The 18,902-nt window shown below is 43.6% G+C and overlaps 1 protein-coding gene across 1 annotated transcript in view; it reads right to left on the reverse strand.

Annotated features, from left to right (window-relative positions):
* The window catches only part of MICU2 (mitochondrial calcium uptake 2), an 80,954-nt gene that overhangs the window by 23,677 nt on the left and 38,375 nt on the right, over positions 1-18,902 (reverse strand). Inside the window, exons 3-6 of the mRNA XM_040988373.1 lie at positions 18,244-18,275; positions 18,077-18,152; positions 6,448-6,495; positions 4,987-5,069 (exon numbers count right to left, since the gene is read on the reverse strand). Coding sequence (XP_040844307.1) covers positions 4,987-5,069; positions 6,448-6,495; positions 18,077-18,152; positions 18,244-18,275 — 239 coding nt within the window. The remainder of the gene's footprint in view (positions 1-4,986; positions 5,070-6,447; positions 6,496-18,076; positions 18,153-18,243; positions 18,276-18,902) is intronic.

Consider the following 18,902-nt stretch of genomic DNA (forward strand, 5'->3'; position numbering starts at 1 on the left):
CTATCCCTTTAACTCCTTGATGGAATTTAGGCTGGCTTTGTAAACTTTACCCATACTGCTTCTTTGGAAATATCCAGATTTGCTAACATTTGCTCACACTGACTTTATAATCAAACATGTGATTAAAACTGCTATGTCTCACAAATAATTTAAAAAAATATTTATTATTTATTTGAAAGTCAGAGTTAGAAAAGGAGAGAGAGAAATCTTTCATCAGCTGGTTCACTCACCAGAGGGCCAGGCTGAAGCCAGGAGATATCTAATTTGTGCTTTTTGGAAACATCAGAAAGTTTGAGGCAAAGGCACAAGTTGAGACACTGGGATGTTAATCATCTTTTTGTGGCCTGGGTAAAGATGTAGTTTGGTTTAAAAACCCAGCAAAACTAGAAGCATTACACAGAGCGACCATGGCACTTTTCCGTGCATGGTACTATAACCTCTGAGCACACAGCAAGAAGGGCAGTGTGTTAGGTCTGTCAAGTCCCTACTCTTTCTGAGTTCCGTGCCAGGGAAACTGTGCTGAGGGCCCTGCACTTGCTCTGGCTGTACTCTTCTCTGAGTCTACATTCCTGGTCAAACGCAAGAACATCGTGTGTGTGTGTGTGTGTGTGTGTGTGTGTGTGTGTGTGAAGTCTCTTTAACCCACAGTCTAATTTGTAACAATTCAACTGCTTCTACCACTGAAAAATGATCTGAAAAAACCGTTTCTATTTTTAAAAAATGAGTTAAATGCTTTAGAGTTATGTGATAAAGGCATACTGTTAAAAGGTTTGCTGCTAATTTGTTATAATATTGTAAATTTGGGGGAAAAACCCCTCACAAATGTCTAGAATTGCTTTGCAAGAGTCTGTGTTTTAAAGAAAAGGAACCTGTAAACTGCAGGCGACACTTGCTAATATACGCAGGGAAGAGAAATAATAAGAAATTTCAACCAGTGTCTCCACTGAAAACACCTTGATTATAAAAAGGCACATATATCTAGTTAAGATAATTACATAGGTATCTTTTCTACATGATTACCACTTTGGAAAAACTTAAAAAAATTAAACTACTGACTGGTCACACAATTTCTGAAACTCTTAAAGCTGGAGCACTAAGCATTCCTCTGCTACTTCATGCCCACACAGACCTGCGTGTTGTCCACCCTAGCTCCCCGCACACTTTAGATATCCATCATCTTCCAGACAATTCTTAGAGATGGCCAACACACCTAAACGTGATTTAGGAATCTCACTGTTGTATAAGATTCCCCCCCGCCCATTTCGCCTTTCTGTTGCTAGAACTTTTAGTTCTAGTCTTTAGTTAGTTTCATGAACATAAAATGAACTTTTCAAAAGAATTATAAAACTTGTGATATGGAATATTTTCCAAGAGAGTTACTGGGGCATAATTTATATGGATACAATTTGCCCATCTAACACATATGGCTTGATGGGTTTGGACAACTTACATACATGTGTAACTGCCACTGAATTAAAGTCTAAATATTCCTAATACTCCAGAAAACTGTTTCACTGTGGCTGATGCCCCAATCCCTTCTGCGACATGCAACGCTCTGCGCCCTCCCTGGGGAAGGGCTCGGTGGTGGCGCGCGTCCCTGCTGTCATCAGCAGCAGTCATGGAAGGTAGAGTGTCACACATCCAGTCACCTGCTGTGTGACTTTGATGCTGTGGTTTCCATTTCGACAGTTTCCAGCTATTATGAATAACGCTCTGTGAATATTCATGTAAGCCTCGGGCAAGTAAGTTTTCCTTAAATATCTGTTAGCAGCAGATATGAGAGCCAGTAGAGCTGTTAGTTTTTTCAATAAATATGTTTCACCTTAAAAGAAACTGTCAGTTTCTTTTTTAAATTGGCAGAATAATTTTATGCGCATAGCAAATCTAAGAGAGTTTCACTTGCTTCACATTTCTTTTTTTAAAGGGATGGGCTGTTGGCCTAAGAGTTAGACACGTGAGTGCCCCTTCAGGCACCTGCGCTCGATGCCTGCTCCGCTCCAGCCTCCTGCCGAGGCAGACCCTCGGAGGCAGCAGTGACTCCAGGAGCATTTACGCGACTCCTGTTTCCAGCTCAGTGCTGCTGCAGTATTCAGGGAATGAACCAGCAGATGGGAGCTTTCTCTCTTTATCTGCCTCTCAAGTTAACAACAACAGCAACAAATACAAGCTATTTATGTACGCAGCTAACCTGTTACCTCCATATGTACTCATCACTGAGTGATATGTGCTCAGGTCTATGTTATACATACATCTACAGTTTCTTTTCTTCATACAGCGTTGCGACAGACGAAAAACATAACCCCAGTTGGCGGATGCCCAAGTGGTCCATGTGCGCTGAAGCTGGTTTCGTTTCACATTATTATTAATACTTTGGAACACGGTGAAATTTACCAACCGGGCATTCTAGACCTATTATGTCTTAAGAAATGCCATTTAAGGTTATCTAGATCCCATGTGCTCCACAGGAACAGCGGGTGGCTTCAGAGGCCCTGCTAGGGGTCCTTTTGCTCCCACCCAGCTGGCAGGGGCAGAGGTGGCTCCAGAATTGGTGTCCCATGTACCAATGGTGCTGGGTAAAGCCATCAGGCTGCCTGGTGGTGACCCATTCTAGGGGCTTGGAGGTGTAGGCTTACATGGGGTCTGGGCTACAGCACAAGTGAGGCTGAGCAGGACCTCAGGGTTCATGTCCATTGATAGGAATGACTGCTGTGGGACATCATTGGACTAGGCCAATGTACTTTCAGGCGAGTGAGGGTGCTGAGTCCGAGTGGCTTGGAGGGGGGAACAGGAAGGCCTTTAAAGGTCCGTCTGAAGCACCAGCACATGTGGGAGACCTGAACTGGGGTAGTTAGCATTGACCATCACTGAGTACCACTCATTGACACACACTGAAGCCAAGGCTGGGGCCTACCAGACAGGGCAAGATCACAGTAACCACCAGTGAAGAGTTTGATCAGGGGGAGGGTGAAGTTAGCATGGGCCAAGAAAATAACTAGTGTGTGAGAGAATCGGTCTTGAGGCAGAATCTGGAGGGCATAAGTGGGCTCACCCCTATGCAACTGCAATCTCCACTGGGGATGGAAACAGGCTTGGCTGGGGAGCTAGTGGACACCACAGCTGGGTTGGGATTCCCGCTGGTGGGCACTGGTGAGGGCAGACAGCTGGGCTGGCCACGGCTATAGCCTCCCTCAGCACAGATGTGGACTGGGTCTGGGAGCGACACACTGGGCTACACTCCAGCACCCACTGGAGTGCCAGGATGGGTGTAGACCGGGCTGGGCTAGGTCTTGACTCCCACTAAACCACATGAAAGCTGTGCCTGGTCATGGACTCAGTGTGACTAGGCTGCAACAACAGGAAGAGCCAGAATGGATGTGGGCTGGTTGAGCAAGGCCATTGTCCCTGTCAGGACAAAACATGGACAAAGCCAACCTGCCCTAAGGATCCACTGGTGTGTGCGTGATCTGCCAGTGGGAGGAGACCCGACAGAGAAGCCTGGGAAACTCCTTTGTAGGGACACAGTCTATGCAGGTGAGTGCAAGAACCAAGGCCAGGAGCAGCCCAGACCATGCCAGGTTGTACAGTACCTGCCAGCATACATGTGGCCCAGGTCTGGGGACAGACCAGGCTGGGCCAGTTTGTAACATCCACTGGCAGGTCTGAGAACCAGGACAGGGTGTGGGAGGGGCCAAGTCAGGCTGCAACGCTAGCCAGTTCACACTGGGGATGGTGAGGAAAGATGAGCCATGCCAGCCTGGGGTCAGGGGGATCCAGCAGGGCTCGGGTCACCTTGCCCAGGTCCGGAAGCCCACATGTGAGGTGGGTGCTGGGTTTATGAGCTCTGGGGTGGGGGATCGGGTGGGGCTCAGGTTGCCTGGCCCAGGTCCTGTGGCCCACCTGTGGTGGTGGGTGTTGGGGTTGGGGGACCTGGGGGACTTGGGTCTCCTGGCCTGGGTCCTGGGTCCTGCCTGCAAGGAGGGTGCCAGCAGGAACAGGGGAGCCAGTGGGGCTTGGGTCACCTGCTCCTAGTCCTTTGACCTGCCTGTAAGTGATAAAGGCAGAGCAGTGGACACAGACCCTGATGCAATATGGAGAATAAGGCAGCTCATTTGGGTACTGTCGCAGAGGAAGGGGAACAGAGCAAACTGAACAACTACCCCAGCAAACAAGGACAGCAAAAATCTGCGAGAACAGAGATTTGAGTTTAATTATGTCAGCCAATGGACACTGGGAGGGTTGCCTCACCCTTGGATGGGCAAAATCGACAGCACTGCAGAACTATCCACACCACTTGGGCAGAACCCTCGGAACATGCACCACGTAGGGACCCTGGGTTGATATTGGGTGCCTAACCATCCCTGGGCGCTGGGACATTTGGGAGGCTGGGTGCGGCTTCCCCATTTATGCCCTTCCCCCAGAGAAAAGAAGAGAATTAGGAAACAATCATTTCACCCACTTTTCCCTGATCCTTGATCCTTCCCACCCTGGTCAACCATGTAATCATTAAAAAAAAAAAAGTTATTGAAATGTATTCTCAGCATTTCAAATAATAGTTCTAGAAAATTAGCTGTGATTAATGCCTATTATGGCTTTTTCATTTTTTCCCCTACTTTTTAGTGAAGATTTAAATTTCTATTTTTTCTGTTCTTCCAGTGTAAGAATACTTTTACTGTATCTTTAATGAGTGTTCTTGAAGTACATATTTGTGAAACCTTTCCTATTGTATTATTATTTGCTGAGATAATAATACAACAGAAAGCCCTAATCTAAATAACTTAAATTTATAAATCCTTGTGGAGTCTGATGCACAATCTGGTTTCGTCAAGTTTCTATTATGGAAAGCTCGGTACGTTTGAATTTGCACATTGTTGCTGACATTTTCTATGCAAACAGTGGATACAACTCTAGTTTTAATGGACACATAACATGATCACCTAAGGGTGCAGACGTTTTACGAGAAACCTAAAATGACCGCTGTCTACTTACCTTAAAAAATTCCTTCTTCTCAATCATCTCGTTTCCGTCTGCATCCAACATTTTAAACGCCACATGAAACCCGCTGTGGGGTTCTGCAAGGAAGTGGGAAGCGAGTACCGTTTAGATGGGAGTAAAATGTGAAGTATTGGCAGATTTTCCAAGTTGAAGTAAACTTCCAGAAACTATATGCTGAGCACCGACACAAAGAGAGAGACCTGTTCTGAAGACATTTTTCAAAGGTTCTTACTTGTTCATGCCTTGTCCGGCCCCTTCCCCAGGTGCTAGCTGTTCCGCTAAGCTGGTGTTTGGAGCTTCAATACTAAATTAGAGAACTTCATTTCTTTCCTTAGCTGTACCAGGGGCTTTCATATATTCTTACAGTACCTATCCAGTTTTGTTTTCTTTTCTTTTTAAGAATTATTTTTTTTTTTTTTATTATTTTTTTTTTTATTGGAAAGGCGGATATACAGAGAGGAGATACAGAGAGGAAGATCTTCCGTCCGATGATTCACTCCCCAAGTGAGCCGCAACGGGCCGATACTATGCCGATCCGAAGCCAGGAGCCTCTTCCGGGTCTCCCACGCGGGTGCAGGGTCCCAGAGCTTTGGGCCGTCCTCAGCTGCTTTCCCAGGCCACAGGCAGGGAGCTGGAAGGGAAGTGGGGCTGCCGGGATTAGAACCGGCGCCCATATGGGATCCCGGGCGTGCAAGGCGAGGACCTAACCACTTGCGCCACCGCGCCGGGCCCAAGAATTATTTTATGATACAGTTCCATAGGCTCTGGGATTTCCCCTCCCTGCTCCCCAAATTCCCTCCCCCACACTGCTACTTAACCCATTTTCATATCGATTTTGTACTTTTCTTTCTCAGAGTAAGTTTTATTAAAAAGTTTTATTTTATAGACATTTGGAACTTACAGAAATGCTGTAGCCTACAGCCCCTTTACCCAGCTTCTTCTGATGTTAACATTTTATGTAACTAGATCAATTGACAATATGAAGAAGTCAACACTGGCATAGTACTACAAACTAAGCTGTCAATTTTATTTGCATTTCATGCTTTCTGCTAACATTGTTTTTTCTATTCAAGGTTCAAACATAAGACATCATGTGGAGCGGACTGCAATGTCTCCTTGGTTCCTTCCCATCTGGAAACGTCTCTTAGCCTTCCCTTGCTCTCCACGACCATCATACTTCCTGGTCAGACATCCTGTATAGTCTCAGCGGAGAGCTTTAGATATTCCGAAGCAAAGGTTAACTCTGATCCTTATGTTCATCTATCCTTCTATTAAGGATGCAGTTTTGGAGGCCATATCGTATGCAAAGAGGAGGATAATCTAAGCCAACATCATCATTTTCCAGATACAGAAATCAAAGAACCAGTAATATATTTAATGATGAAAACCATAAATGTCAAACTTCCAAAAATCCTGTTTGACAAGAACAGAGGGTTCTATAAGTGGCATACTTACTAGTGAGGATGGTAAGCAAGAAGAGATATTCAGTATATGAAATCAGCCCTGAAAGAGATAAAAATAAAAACACACCTAAAAATACTCTCCACATGTGTGGCAGTAATCATACAAGGGTAATAATACTGAAACATCACCTAATTAAAAATGCTTTTATTTTTAAATTGCCTCTCTTAGATACAGCGGAAACATTTTATGACAGTGTTGAAGTAGTCCTAACACTAAAAGATGCTATCTCATTTGGTTACTATCATAAGTGAGGAGGCATAACTGTGAATTTTAAGTGTCAACTTGATTGGGCCACTGGGTTTCCAGATGAAAGGTGATCTCAGTGTGTTGGTGGTATATGAACTAGTGGCTGCCTAACGTGGGTGGGCATCACACACTCAGTGAAACAAGCACAAAAAGGAGGAACTCACCCCTTTCCATGCCTCACTGAGCTGGGACAGCTCCTTTTATTCCTCGCTCTCTGAGATCTGCTCTCCTGGTCGTCACTCTGCATCACCAGCATGTCTGGGTCTCTAGCTTACAGGTGGTAGGGCATGGCGTCTCTAAACCTCCATGACGGTGTCTGCTAGTGTTTCCAATTAAGGTTTTACTCATACAGCTTCTCTGGAGGGCACCAACAGAGGGGGAAAGCACACTGGCTACAAATAGCATGCATCCACTGCAAGTTTTATTCTCATGATGCTTTATGTGATTTCAACTTCAGTGTTAGAATTCGCAACACTCAGCAGACAAGCACAGATCTGAGTAGACCGAAAGTCAAACAGTATGACTTAAAATGCGCAATTAAGTCTTTGTGGTAGTAATTTGATTTTTCTGTAGGGAATCATCCTTCCTGGCTTCTCACGTGTACGTTGGGACCTCTGTAGATCCTGACTGATACAAGCCAATCGGACTCCTACATAATTAATGAAAAGGCAGGCAAGGAGCTCAGGCCCAACTTAATAAGCAGGTGCCATGTGGCTCCGGGGACTGGTTCACACATGGACTGTGACCTAAGCTGGGCTACTCACAGATCTGGATATCACAGATTTTCAATGAGAACTTTCCACTGACAACTTTTTTTCCTCTTGAACTGGGCTCTGACACGTGAGAATGCTACATTTAGGAATGCTACCCAATGAAGAAAGTGCCCGGATGTGCCCGGAGGCTAGCATTTAGAAACTGAATGCAGTCTCCAATCAGCAGGCCTGAAGAACGGACCCTGGTGCCATCTGAAGCCTTTAGTAAGCTGTGTCTGACACAAACTCTATGTTTGGCCACTAAATAAACCTACTTTCTTGCTCAAATAAACTGTATCAGCGTTCATGTTTGCAACTAAGAGAATTACAATAAACAGTATCTTAAAATCATGGTTTCTTAGTAATTAAAAAAAACTTTCTCTGTGGATCCTAAGTTTGACATAATAGCAAAATGCACAATTAACAAGTAAAGACGCTGATTATCATGAAGACCTTTAATCATACACAAACATAATGAATGATTATAACTATAAAAGATAATAAGAATATAATATAAGAATAATACAAGAATTTAATATAAATTAGCTCCAATAATTAGCAGGTACTATTTTATCTGTATCACTTTTCAGTCCATGCCCACTAGATGCCACATGAACTGTGTCATTTCACCGTAAAACGCTGAGGCTATACCCCCTAAAATGACTGGTACCCTCTCCCTCAAACGCAATTAACATACCTAAGAAATGATCAGTCATTCTTTAACACCTCGAAGTTAATGTAGCATTACCAGAAAAGGAGAATTTAAAGTCCCTGTGTTGCACTTCATGAATAGAATTCTAAAGTCACGTAGGTCTGCCTTGCAAAAAAAATCGTGATGTAAAGTTTCTCAATTTAGTGACTTTTACATGTATGGTACAATTTTATCAAGTAAATTCATTCTGTGGTGCAACCATCACTGAAACCTTCTCATCATCCCAATCTGACACACTGCACACACTGAGCACTGAGTTCCTCCCTGCTTCCCGTTCATGAAACTTATACTTCCTGTCTGTAATTCTGTCCACTCCAAGTACCTCTTAACCCAAGGGGCCATACACTGACTTCATATTTTAATTATTTTTAAATGCTTTTAATGACTTGTCTTTTTCTTTTAACTTCACTACCTAATTTTCTTGGGAAGATTTATTTCTTTATTTTACTAGAAAGTCAGAATTACAGAGAGGAAGAGACGGAGAGAGGAATCTTCCATCCACCATTCTGCTCCACAAATGGCAGCACTGGCCAGAGCTGGGTCAGCCTAAAGCTGGCAGTCAGGAATTTCCTGTGGGTCTCCCTCCACTGGCCAGAGCTGGGTCAGCCTAAAGCTGGCAGCCAGGAATTTCCTTTGGGTCTCCCTCATGGCTGCAGGGGCCCAGGGACTTGGGCCATCCTCTGCTGCTTTCCCAGGCCCTAGGCAGGGAGTTGGAACTGCAACAGCTGGGACTTGAACAGGTGCCCATACTGCATTTACGTGTCATGGGAGAAGGATCAGCCTGCGTGCCACCATGCTAGTCCCATCTCTTTTTTGTTTTTCAATGATGGAGTTTGTATACTTTTCTTTAATAGTTAGCTTTTCCATAAAACTATTCAATGTTTATGTTAAAGGAGAATACATTAAACATGTTTTGTTTTATCTTGTACCTGGAAGAAGCACTCTAATGTTAGCTAAAGGATCAAAGTATTTCATCCTTGGCAGCCTCAAAGAAGTGGAAGACAGTATTTTTTTTTTCTTTTTAACTTTCAAAGGAATACAGCAATGTAAAAAAATGGCCAAACTGCTAGATTGTACTGGGCTCAGTGCCAAAAGGAGTCTTCACTTTACTTCTGATACAGGTGCATGCTCTTTATGTCAGGGAAACTTTTTGAAAAAGAAAATTCCAATGTCCTTCTTTGAAATACTGACTTAACTAAAAAGCTTGAATAACAGAGCTGAGATGGGGCAGAAACAGCATCCTACTAAAGGATGGTCTCCTCAGCAAATGCTGTTGGGATAACCAGATGGTCGCATGTGGAAGTAAGAAACAGGAACCTCTCACCTGTCACCGTATACAAAAAACCCAATCTAAATGAATCCAGGAACTAAATCTACACCAAGAAACCATCAGACTATTAGAAGAAAACACAGCAAGCACTCCACAAGACACAGGTGTAGGCACAGACTTCCTAGAAAAGCCACCAAAAGCACAGGCAGTCAAAGCCACAAAAAGCAAATGGGACTACATCCAACGAAGAAGCCTCTGTACCGCAAGGGGGCATTGCCAACAGAGCGCGACCAACACAACGGGTGAGGATCTTTGCACACGACACAACAGATGGGGGACTAACACCCAGGACTCACAAAGGCTTCAGCAACGCAACAGCAAAACACACAAACCAGTTAGAAATGGATGAAGGGAAGGAGCAAACGTTTTTCAAGAAGAACAAGTTCAAATGGCTGACATATGATAAAATACTCAGGGAAATAGAAATAAAAACCACACTGAAGTTCCACTTAACTCTAGTGAGAATGGCTTTTACACACAGTTCTTCTAACAACACCTGCTGAGGCTGTGGGGAAAAATACTCTATTCCACTGCTGGTCGAAGTATACACTACCGTAGCCATCACGGAAGCGCCTCAGGATGGAGAGTGCCCAAAGAACTGAAAGTTCATCTACTGTGTGACCTAGCAATCCCAGTCCTGGGAATATATTCAAAAGAAGTGATACCTATGTATGAGAAAGCAACCTATATCCCAACAGTCACAGCAGTACCATCCACAACAGCAAAGACACAGAAACAACGCAGACACTTGTCAAAAGAGGAATGGATAAAGAAACGGTGGTATAGGCAACAGTCTGTGGAATACTCCTCAGCCATTAAAAAGAGCAAAATTCTACCATTTGCAACAAAGTAGTCCTAAGACCATTACGCTCGGCGAAAGGAGCCAGTTTCAAAATGAAAAACACCTAGGTTTTGATATAAGGCAACCTTCATATAAAAAACAGTGAGAAGTTATCCAAGTAAACAAGTATACACATATACTCTCCTAAGTGACCAGGGTGTTAAGACTAAAAGCAGCACAGCAGTGTGCATCTCTACTCCTGAGTCCAAGTAGACTCAGTGACTGCTAAGCATTCCTTGAGAACAAGATGCTGGGGTCCCTACCACGGCCCGTACCTACAGTGTCAACAACACATGGAAATGGCAGAAGGTTGGAACTGTGACTGTAGATGAAGGACTACATTATTGTAAAATACAGAGGAAAATGGGAAGGGGAGAAAGGAAAAAAAAAAGAAATGGATAGATGGGAGAAACTATGTATTTATAAAAGGATATCATGGAAAAGAAATAAAACAGCATCCTACATGACAAGACAGTTTATAGATGAACAATACAGTTCCGCAACAGCACCTGGGCATCAGCCCTCTGAGATGCTCTCCAAGAAAGTCAACAGCTGGAGTGTTTACAGGAGAAAGCCTGGTGTGTGCTTGCTACGTTGAACTACAAAATACATGTTGGTCACACAGCAGTATTTCAAAATTATGTGCCTAATATGAAAACAATTTTTAATAATTTTCTATTTTAAAATTTGTTACAGCATCCTTAAGGGCCATTAGAAGAAAATGAATGAATTCTGTTTGGAACTGTGTGCTGCTCTGTCTCTGATTCAATTGCGTCCTTCCCAAAGGTTCCCGGGAAAAGCTTGACTGCAGGGTAACGGTGCTGGGAGGGGTGGAACATCTCCAGTCTAGGGGCTGGGAGAGGTCCTTAGGTCACTGGAGAATGCTCTAGGAAGGAAGCTGATGTGTGATTATTTGACTTCTCATGTAAGAGCTGCACGAAAGGAGCTTCCCTGGACCCACCCAGGCTGAGACGAGCCTCACGTTGAGAGCCTCACCTGAACTGAATTAACGCAGCATGATGGCAGGCACCATGCCTCAAATCTCCAAAACCATAAGAACAAGCAAACCACTTTTGGAGTGGGCATTGTGGCATTACAGATTAAGCTGCCACTTGGTATGTTCAAATTCCATGGTGGAGTGCCCAAGAGACAGCATATGACAGTCCAAGTTCTGGGGTCCCTCCCACTCGTGTTACAGGTATGGTGATCCTAGTTCCTGGCTTCAGCCTGGTTCCTAAGGCTGTTTCAGGCATCTGAGGAGTGAGCCAGGAGATGGAAGATGTCTCTGTTTCTCACTCACTTGACTTTTCAAACAACAATAAAACTTAAAAAAACTTTTTTTCTTAGTAAGCAGTCTGGTAAAGTACTTCGTTATAGTGATAAAAGGTCAACTAACACAATATGCTTTCTAGAAATATTTTTAACTTGGGATCGTATTAAAATGTTATTTGCTGGGTTTGGTGTGATAGCCTATTGGCTAAATCCTCGCCTTGCATGTCCCAGGATCCCAAATGGGCGTCGGTTCCAATCCCAGCAACCCCGCTTCCCATCCAGCTCCCTGCTTGTGGCCTGGGAAAGCAGTGAAAGACGGCCCAAAGCCGTGGGACCTTGCACCTGCATGGGAGACCTGGAAGAGGCTCCTGGCTCCTGGCTTAGGATTGAGCGCAGCTTCAGCTGTTGTGGCCACTTGGGGAGTGAATCAGCGGTCAGAAGATATTTCTGTCTGTCTCTCCTCCTCTCTGTAAATCTGCCTTTCCAATAAAAATATATAAATAAATCTTTAAAATGTTATTTGACATATTTATCCTATTCTTTCATATGTATCTTACACATACTTGGAATATATTCAGTACATTCCTGAGGATGCTGTTAAATTGAGAATTCTGCTCAGTTTAAAAATTGCATAATAATTGTAACCTATGTCTCATTTTATAAGTCATGATCAATGAGTTATCTCAAGAAGGTACTACCTTTTGCTAGTTCTTACAAAGTACAAACATTGTTAGTTCTTACTTGTGGTCAAAATGATATTTCAAGTTTTTCTGAATGTACCTAAGTTTTACATTTTTCTTCAAATAACTTCATTAACATGAACATAAAGTATTAAATTAGCGTTAATCTTCCCTCTCAAATTCACATTAGTATTTTTAAGTCAGAAATAGAAATCTCAGATCATATATTTCAAAGAAAAATTAAAAAATAACAGCATTTCCCATTGTACTTATAAACACTACTCTTTCCTTTCAACAACTTCTATTCATTTGAAAGACAGAGAGAGAAGATGGGAGAGAGTGCGCGAACTTCTGTTCACTGGTTCATCCTCCCGTTTATCCACAGCAGCGGGGGGAAGGGAGGGACCGGATGGGGCTGACGCCAGGCGCAAGGAAGTCCACGGGGTTTCCCACATGTAGCAGGACTCAAGTCCCTGAGCTGTCACCTGCTGCCACCTCGTGCAGAAATCAGCAGGGAGCCAGAATAAAAAGCAGAACTGGGATTTGAAGCACAGCAAGGGCCAAAGGCTAGTTGGCCAATCTGCTGGAAGGGTAGGAGACCAGGCCGGCTTAGAAAGCAGGAGATAGAGAATAGCACAGGCAAGGCGAACGGTTTGTACAACGCACGAAATCACGAACAGACACAGCACACCAGGTGTAAAATAGCGAAGAAGAGAAGCCACGCCTATTGTAGGGCACAGCCACAAAGGACGTATGGACTAAGGAGCCCAGAGCTTGCCTATTACACTATCAAGGAAAAGAGATGAATTCAATATTTAGGTGCAAGGTTGAGCAGCCCTTGTGAGTGACTCATGGGAAGCATGGGAGGGTGTGGCGGAGGGAGGTTTGGGTGAAAGGTGTTACTATCAGCTGAGATAAGGACTATGGCAGAGCTGTTTTAGAAGGAAGATGCCGACAACGAGTACAGTTTGGGATACACTGACCGCAAGCTGACTCCCTGAGGTGTCTAGCAAATGGTCTGCATATATAGAAATCTCGGGTCAGGACAGTGACCTGGGCTGTAGACACTGTCAGAGATCCAGGAGTCATCTCAAGGCTGATAGGATCAGAGAGGATGAGGAAGAGCAGAATTCCAGGAAGTACTGATGTTCAGGGCAGGAGGAAGAAGAGCGACAGTGAGGGAAAGAGGCACAGAGAACCAGCAAAGTGTGCTTCCACAGAAACCAAGAGAACCTGGGCACATGGGCTAGTTTCATGACAGGTTGTACTGCTACTTATCTCGGGGACCACATCAGAACTTTCATGTGTGCCGGTCCCTGAAGCAGACAGCTACCTCTATTTTACAGAAGAATTCGGCTTTGAAGAATCATGAGGCTCCAAAGAGTCAGGCAGCGTAGGCGCTAGCCCTCCCCCAGTTAGAGTGTGGTACAGCAGATGTGCCAGAAGGACAAAGAAAGTCAAAGTGAAGGATCAGGGTTGAGACCTGGCTCAAGTGGAATAAAGGCATGCGCAGAGAGCCTAAGCCAGCACTTGGACAAACGGGGAAACAGTATTTCACTCTTACTTAGCCTTTTTAACCCTTTTAAATTTTTAATTATTCACTATTTTATTGGAAAGACAGTTTTACAGAGAGGAGAGACACACATACACACACACACAGAGAGAGAGAGAGAGAGAGAGAGAGAGAGAGAGAGAGAGAGAGATCTCTTCCATCCCCTACTTCACTCCCCAAATGGCCTTAGTGCCCACAGGAGAGCCGATCTGAAGCCAGGAGCCAGAAGTCCCTTTTGGGTCTCCTATGTGGATGTACAGGCCCAAGGACTTGAGTCATTCTTGGCTGCTTTCCCAATCCATAAGCAGGGAGCTGGACTGGAAGTGGAGCAGCCAGGACAAGAACCGGTCCCATGTGGGATGCCAGCGTTAGGTGGAGGATCAGCCTGCTACACCACCACACTGGCCCCTTACCCCTTAAAAATAAGCAGCTCTGCCACCTGCCACGTGCTTTCCGCCAAGTTGCTTGATTTTTTAATTTTTTTTTTTAAGATTTATTTATTTTTAGTACAAAGTCAGATATACAGAGAGGAGGAGAGACAGAGGAAGATCTTCCATCGATGATTCACTCCCTGAGTGAGCACAATGGCTGGTGCTGTGCCGATGTGAAGTCAGGAGCCAAGAACTTCTTCCTGGTCTCCCATGCGGTGCAGGGTCCCAAAGCATTGGGCCGTCCTTGTCTGCTTTCCCAGGCTACAAGCAGGGAGCTGGATGGGAAGTGGAGCTGCTTGGATTAGAACCGGTGCCCATATGGGATCTTGGCACATTCAAGGCGAGGACTTTAGCCGCTAGGCCACGCTGTCGAGCCCTGCTTGATTTTCTTGTCATTATTAAGCTAAACCATCTAGTCCTAGTTTCCCTTCCAGTCCTTAAATACAGTCTCTTCTTTTATGCATTTGTATGGATAATCAGAAGGTAAACTTAATTTCTTCCTGCAGCTACACAATGTACATATTAAAAAAAATTTATCTGGAATTTTATTCTTTTTAATGGCTTGAATAATAAATATTGCATGGAGTAGACGTACCACAGCTTCTTTATCCTCTCTTCTTTGGACAGGAATCAAGGTTGTTTCCATGTCTTTACTATTATAGATTGTGCTGCTGTCATGATAGGAACACAGACCCCTTTCTCATATGCAGACCTGATTTCCTTTGGATATATTCCCAGCAGTGGGATAGTTGGGTCATAGGGCAGGTTTATTTTCAGTTGTCTTAGCACTCTCCATACTGACTTCCACAGTGGTTGCACTAGCCTACACTCCCACCAACAGTGAAGGAGGGTACCTTTCAGGAGAGTATTTTGAGAAATTTTTCCAATGCTTCAGTAGAAAAATGTTCCAGCAAGATTCACTATGTCTTTTAATATGTTCCTATTCAAACCTCTCCTCCAACAAGACCGATTCTGTGTGTTTCAGTGGAAAATCATTAGACATCAATACAATAGCCCTGATTTGGCTCTTTCTGATTTATTTTCATTTCCTAACCTCAAAAAAAAATTTTTTTTAAAGGGAACCACTTTTTTTTTTTTTTTAAATAATCCAGTGCAAAGAAAAAGAGGCAACACTGACATGGTTAAATTCCTGGAATCCTTCGCTTTTCTGAGATGGATTAAATAACTGTTATCATCATTCATGAAGTGTGTTGAGATTGATGACATTTATGTGCAGAAACAAAGTTTACATTTTTATCTTTTAAGTCCATTTTCCATAAATCTGCTGAAGTCCCCTCATACGTGATTTGGACTCTGCCTACCGGTTAGGGTTGCACACGACGACCCTCAGCCATCTTTCCCTTCTCCAAATGCTCTCCGTCCTCTTTGGTTGCACAGGCCCCACAAGGCTGCCTCTCTCCTGCCTCAACAATCTCCCTTTCCTCCACTTGTACCCCAAACGTCGACCATGCTCTCTGAAATTCTCGTAGCACAGTAAATGTCTTCAGCCAATTCGTGGGAGGCTTGATTTTTGTCTTGTCTGAAATACCAAGATATTGATATCTTGAAGACTTCTCTAATAGAGATGACTTCTTTTTCATTCACTCCAATGCTAATTCCAGACCTTTCCTGTTTTAACACTGTTCATAAACCTTTGCCCCTTTGGGGCTAATGACACTTAGGCATACCACCTCTTATTTCTCGTCTTAGAAGTTGCCAACGAAACTTTCCTCTATATACCTCTCATTTAGAGATTTCAGTGAAATTCTTACTTTCTTTCGACTCAAGTCACCATCCTAGTTGATTCTGATGCCTACACGGTAATACCCCATTTCTCAGATGCTTCGGATCTTTTTCAGAATTATCTATTTTTATTGCAAAGTCAGATATACAGAGGAGGAGAGACAGAGAGGAAGATCTTCCATCTGTTGATACACTCCCCAAGCACCCCCAATGGTCGGAAGCTGAGCTGAACAGAAAGCAGGAGCTCAGAGCCCCCTTCAGGTCTCCCACGCAGGTGCAGGGTCCCAAGGCCCTGGCCACTCCAGACTGCTTTTCCAGGCCACAAGCAGGGAGCTGGATGGGAAGCAGGGCTGCTAGGATTAGAACTGGCGTCCATATGGGATCCTGGTGTGTTCAAGGCGAGGACTTTAGCCACTAGGCCACCGTGCTGAGCCCAGGTGCTTGATATCTGAATTAACTACGCTCCCTACCTGCTCTCGGACCATGCTGCTCTTGGGCTCCCACTCCATGTTTTTCCTTCTTCCTGGCAGCGCTGTCCTGACTTTCCCACCTCCTGCATCTGCCTTTCTCTTCCTGCTTTCTCCTTTTTATCTCTCTATTATCCTGCTTAGACTTTACAACTAATTAGAAAAAACTTACCTTGGCTCCAACCTTGTTAATTCTCTACTGCACGACTCTTCCATGTAGGTTAGAGGAGAGTAATCACACAGTTACACTGCCTGTTGACTATTCTTTCACCACCTGTATCCCCCATTGGATCTGTACGGCTTGCTAGATTTCTCTGCTCAGCATTCTTTTCTTACTACAACAATACTTTACTGTAATTCCTGAATTCTTCCTATTTCTTCTTCATAAAGAAAATCAAGGCTACTCAAATCTCCTTTTTCCCCTTGTCTCACACTGTTGGCATAAATTACTCATATATCTAGTCTTTTATATATTTATTAAAAAGAGAGAGGGAGAGAGAGAGAGAGAGAGAGAGTGAGTGAGTGTATTCCATTTGTTGGATCACTTCCTAAATGGCCACAACAATGAGGTCTGGGCCAGGCTGCAGCCAAGAGCCAGGAGCCAGGAGCCAGGAGCCAGGAGCCAGGAGCCAGGAGCCAGGAGCCAGGAGCCAGGAACTCCATCCTGGTCCCACACAGTAGCAGGGCTCTGGGTCCTTGCTGCCTTCCCAGGTACATTAGCAGGGAGCTGGATCGAAGAGGGCACTTGGGACTCTAACCAGCACTTTAATAGATGCTGGTAGAGCACCAAGATACTGGTTCCCAGCTTTATCTTCTGATGTGACAGAAATGTCATTTTCTTAGAGAATAACTGATCTTTTAACTTGGTTTTCAGGACAATCCCTTCTCTTCTATCTCCCAGGATTCTGTCCATGCTTCCTATTTTCCACCTCTTTGTTATCAAGAAACATTACCAAGAAACATGCATAAATTGCTCCACCAATAGCTACTCCGTCAGCTTTCTGATGTCCCGCCTCCTGTGCTGTCTCTGCTCACGTCCTGGTCTCTTCTATCCCCACTCATCCAAGGGCTGCCACGTGGCTTCAGATCCCTTCCCTGGAAGGTTCCTGTTGACGTGACAAGCCATTCCTGCTGCCATATTCACGGACAGCGGGCAGTCTTCAGGTTACTGAGCCCCCTCATTGACTTGATTTGTAAATTTCCTAACTTTCTCTAGAACCTTCTCTGGCTTCCGTGATAACATTCTCCTGCTTTCTGCCCCTCTCTTTCACTTCTGTTGACTTGTTTAAATGTTAGTTCTCTCTGATTGGGTGGAGGACTTCTCATTTTCCTGCTTACTCATTTCTTATTTTAGACCTCTGTATGATCTTCTTATCCTGGCTCCTTTGCTTGACGGGGTTTAATTCATAATTCACACCAGTATTTTAAGAATTTATCTTCAACTGCTCAGTTTGAGAAAGTTATCTCCTACTTAACATATATTTCAAAAGCACCTCCTATATAACATGGAAAATCGAATACCTTTACTCCCTAGTAATATCTCAGTTAAATACAATAACACATAGCTAAACATTTAATAATAAATCAAAATTACCTTTATCACCAAGGTCTCTGAAAAACGTTGAGCCACAACCAGCTTTTTGGATTCCCGCTAGTGCATCCTCAATGTCCTTTGAATTCAAATATCAAAAACTTTCATTAGAGCTTATAAAAGTTCACTTTTTATTTTGCCACAAACTGAAGCGCTTATATTTTTCTTACCTTTTTTGTCAGCTTCTTGACTAAAGTTTTACCTATAGCAAAAAAGAAAGTTTATTTAGTAACCTTATTCCTTCATAAAACTAAGAAAATCATTTAAAAGACAAAAAAACCCCCTAATATTTATAAAAAAAAAAAAAGGCTTGCAATCTCAGCTGAAATCCTTAAAACAAAATTGTAAGCCAGACAATTCCAATTCTAAACACAAAGATGACACAACGTTTGCCAAGTCTGTTTTAAATCTCACCCTATTTTAAGTGTGAAACCTCACAGGCATTTTTGAGCTTATCTTAGTTGTCTATGTCATACATTTTTTTCCAAATATGATTTCATATTTTTGTTTTTGTTTTCATTCATTAAAAAAGAAACACATTTATATTTTAGAAAGTCATCCTTGTTCAGAATCCTGCAAAGTTCTCTTTAGCACGCAATTCTCCAAATTCCAAACGCGAGCCGACATGACCGTTCACACTGAAGTCATGCTACCATAATTTCCTGTTGAATCACACAGATCTGGAATTCCTTCAAGTTTTCAGCCATTTTCTTTATTGTCTGCCTCATCATCTCAGCCATCACAATTCTAAAGCAACCGAAGTAATATTTTGTTGTTGGGGTTGGACTCACTCTGCCAGAACAGTGAAAAACGTTTTGTCTTACTAAGT

This window comes from Ochotona curzoniae, unplaced genomic scaffold, assembly GCF_017591425.1.
Source record: "Ochotona curzoniae isolate NIBS_2020 unplaced genomic scaffold, NIBS_Ocur_1.0 contig_4838, whole genome shotgun sequence".
Taxonomy (NCBI): domain Eukaryota; kingdom Metazoa; phylum Chordata; class Mammalia; order Lagomorpha; family Ochotonidae; genus Ochotona; species Ochotona curzoniae.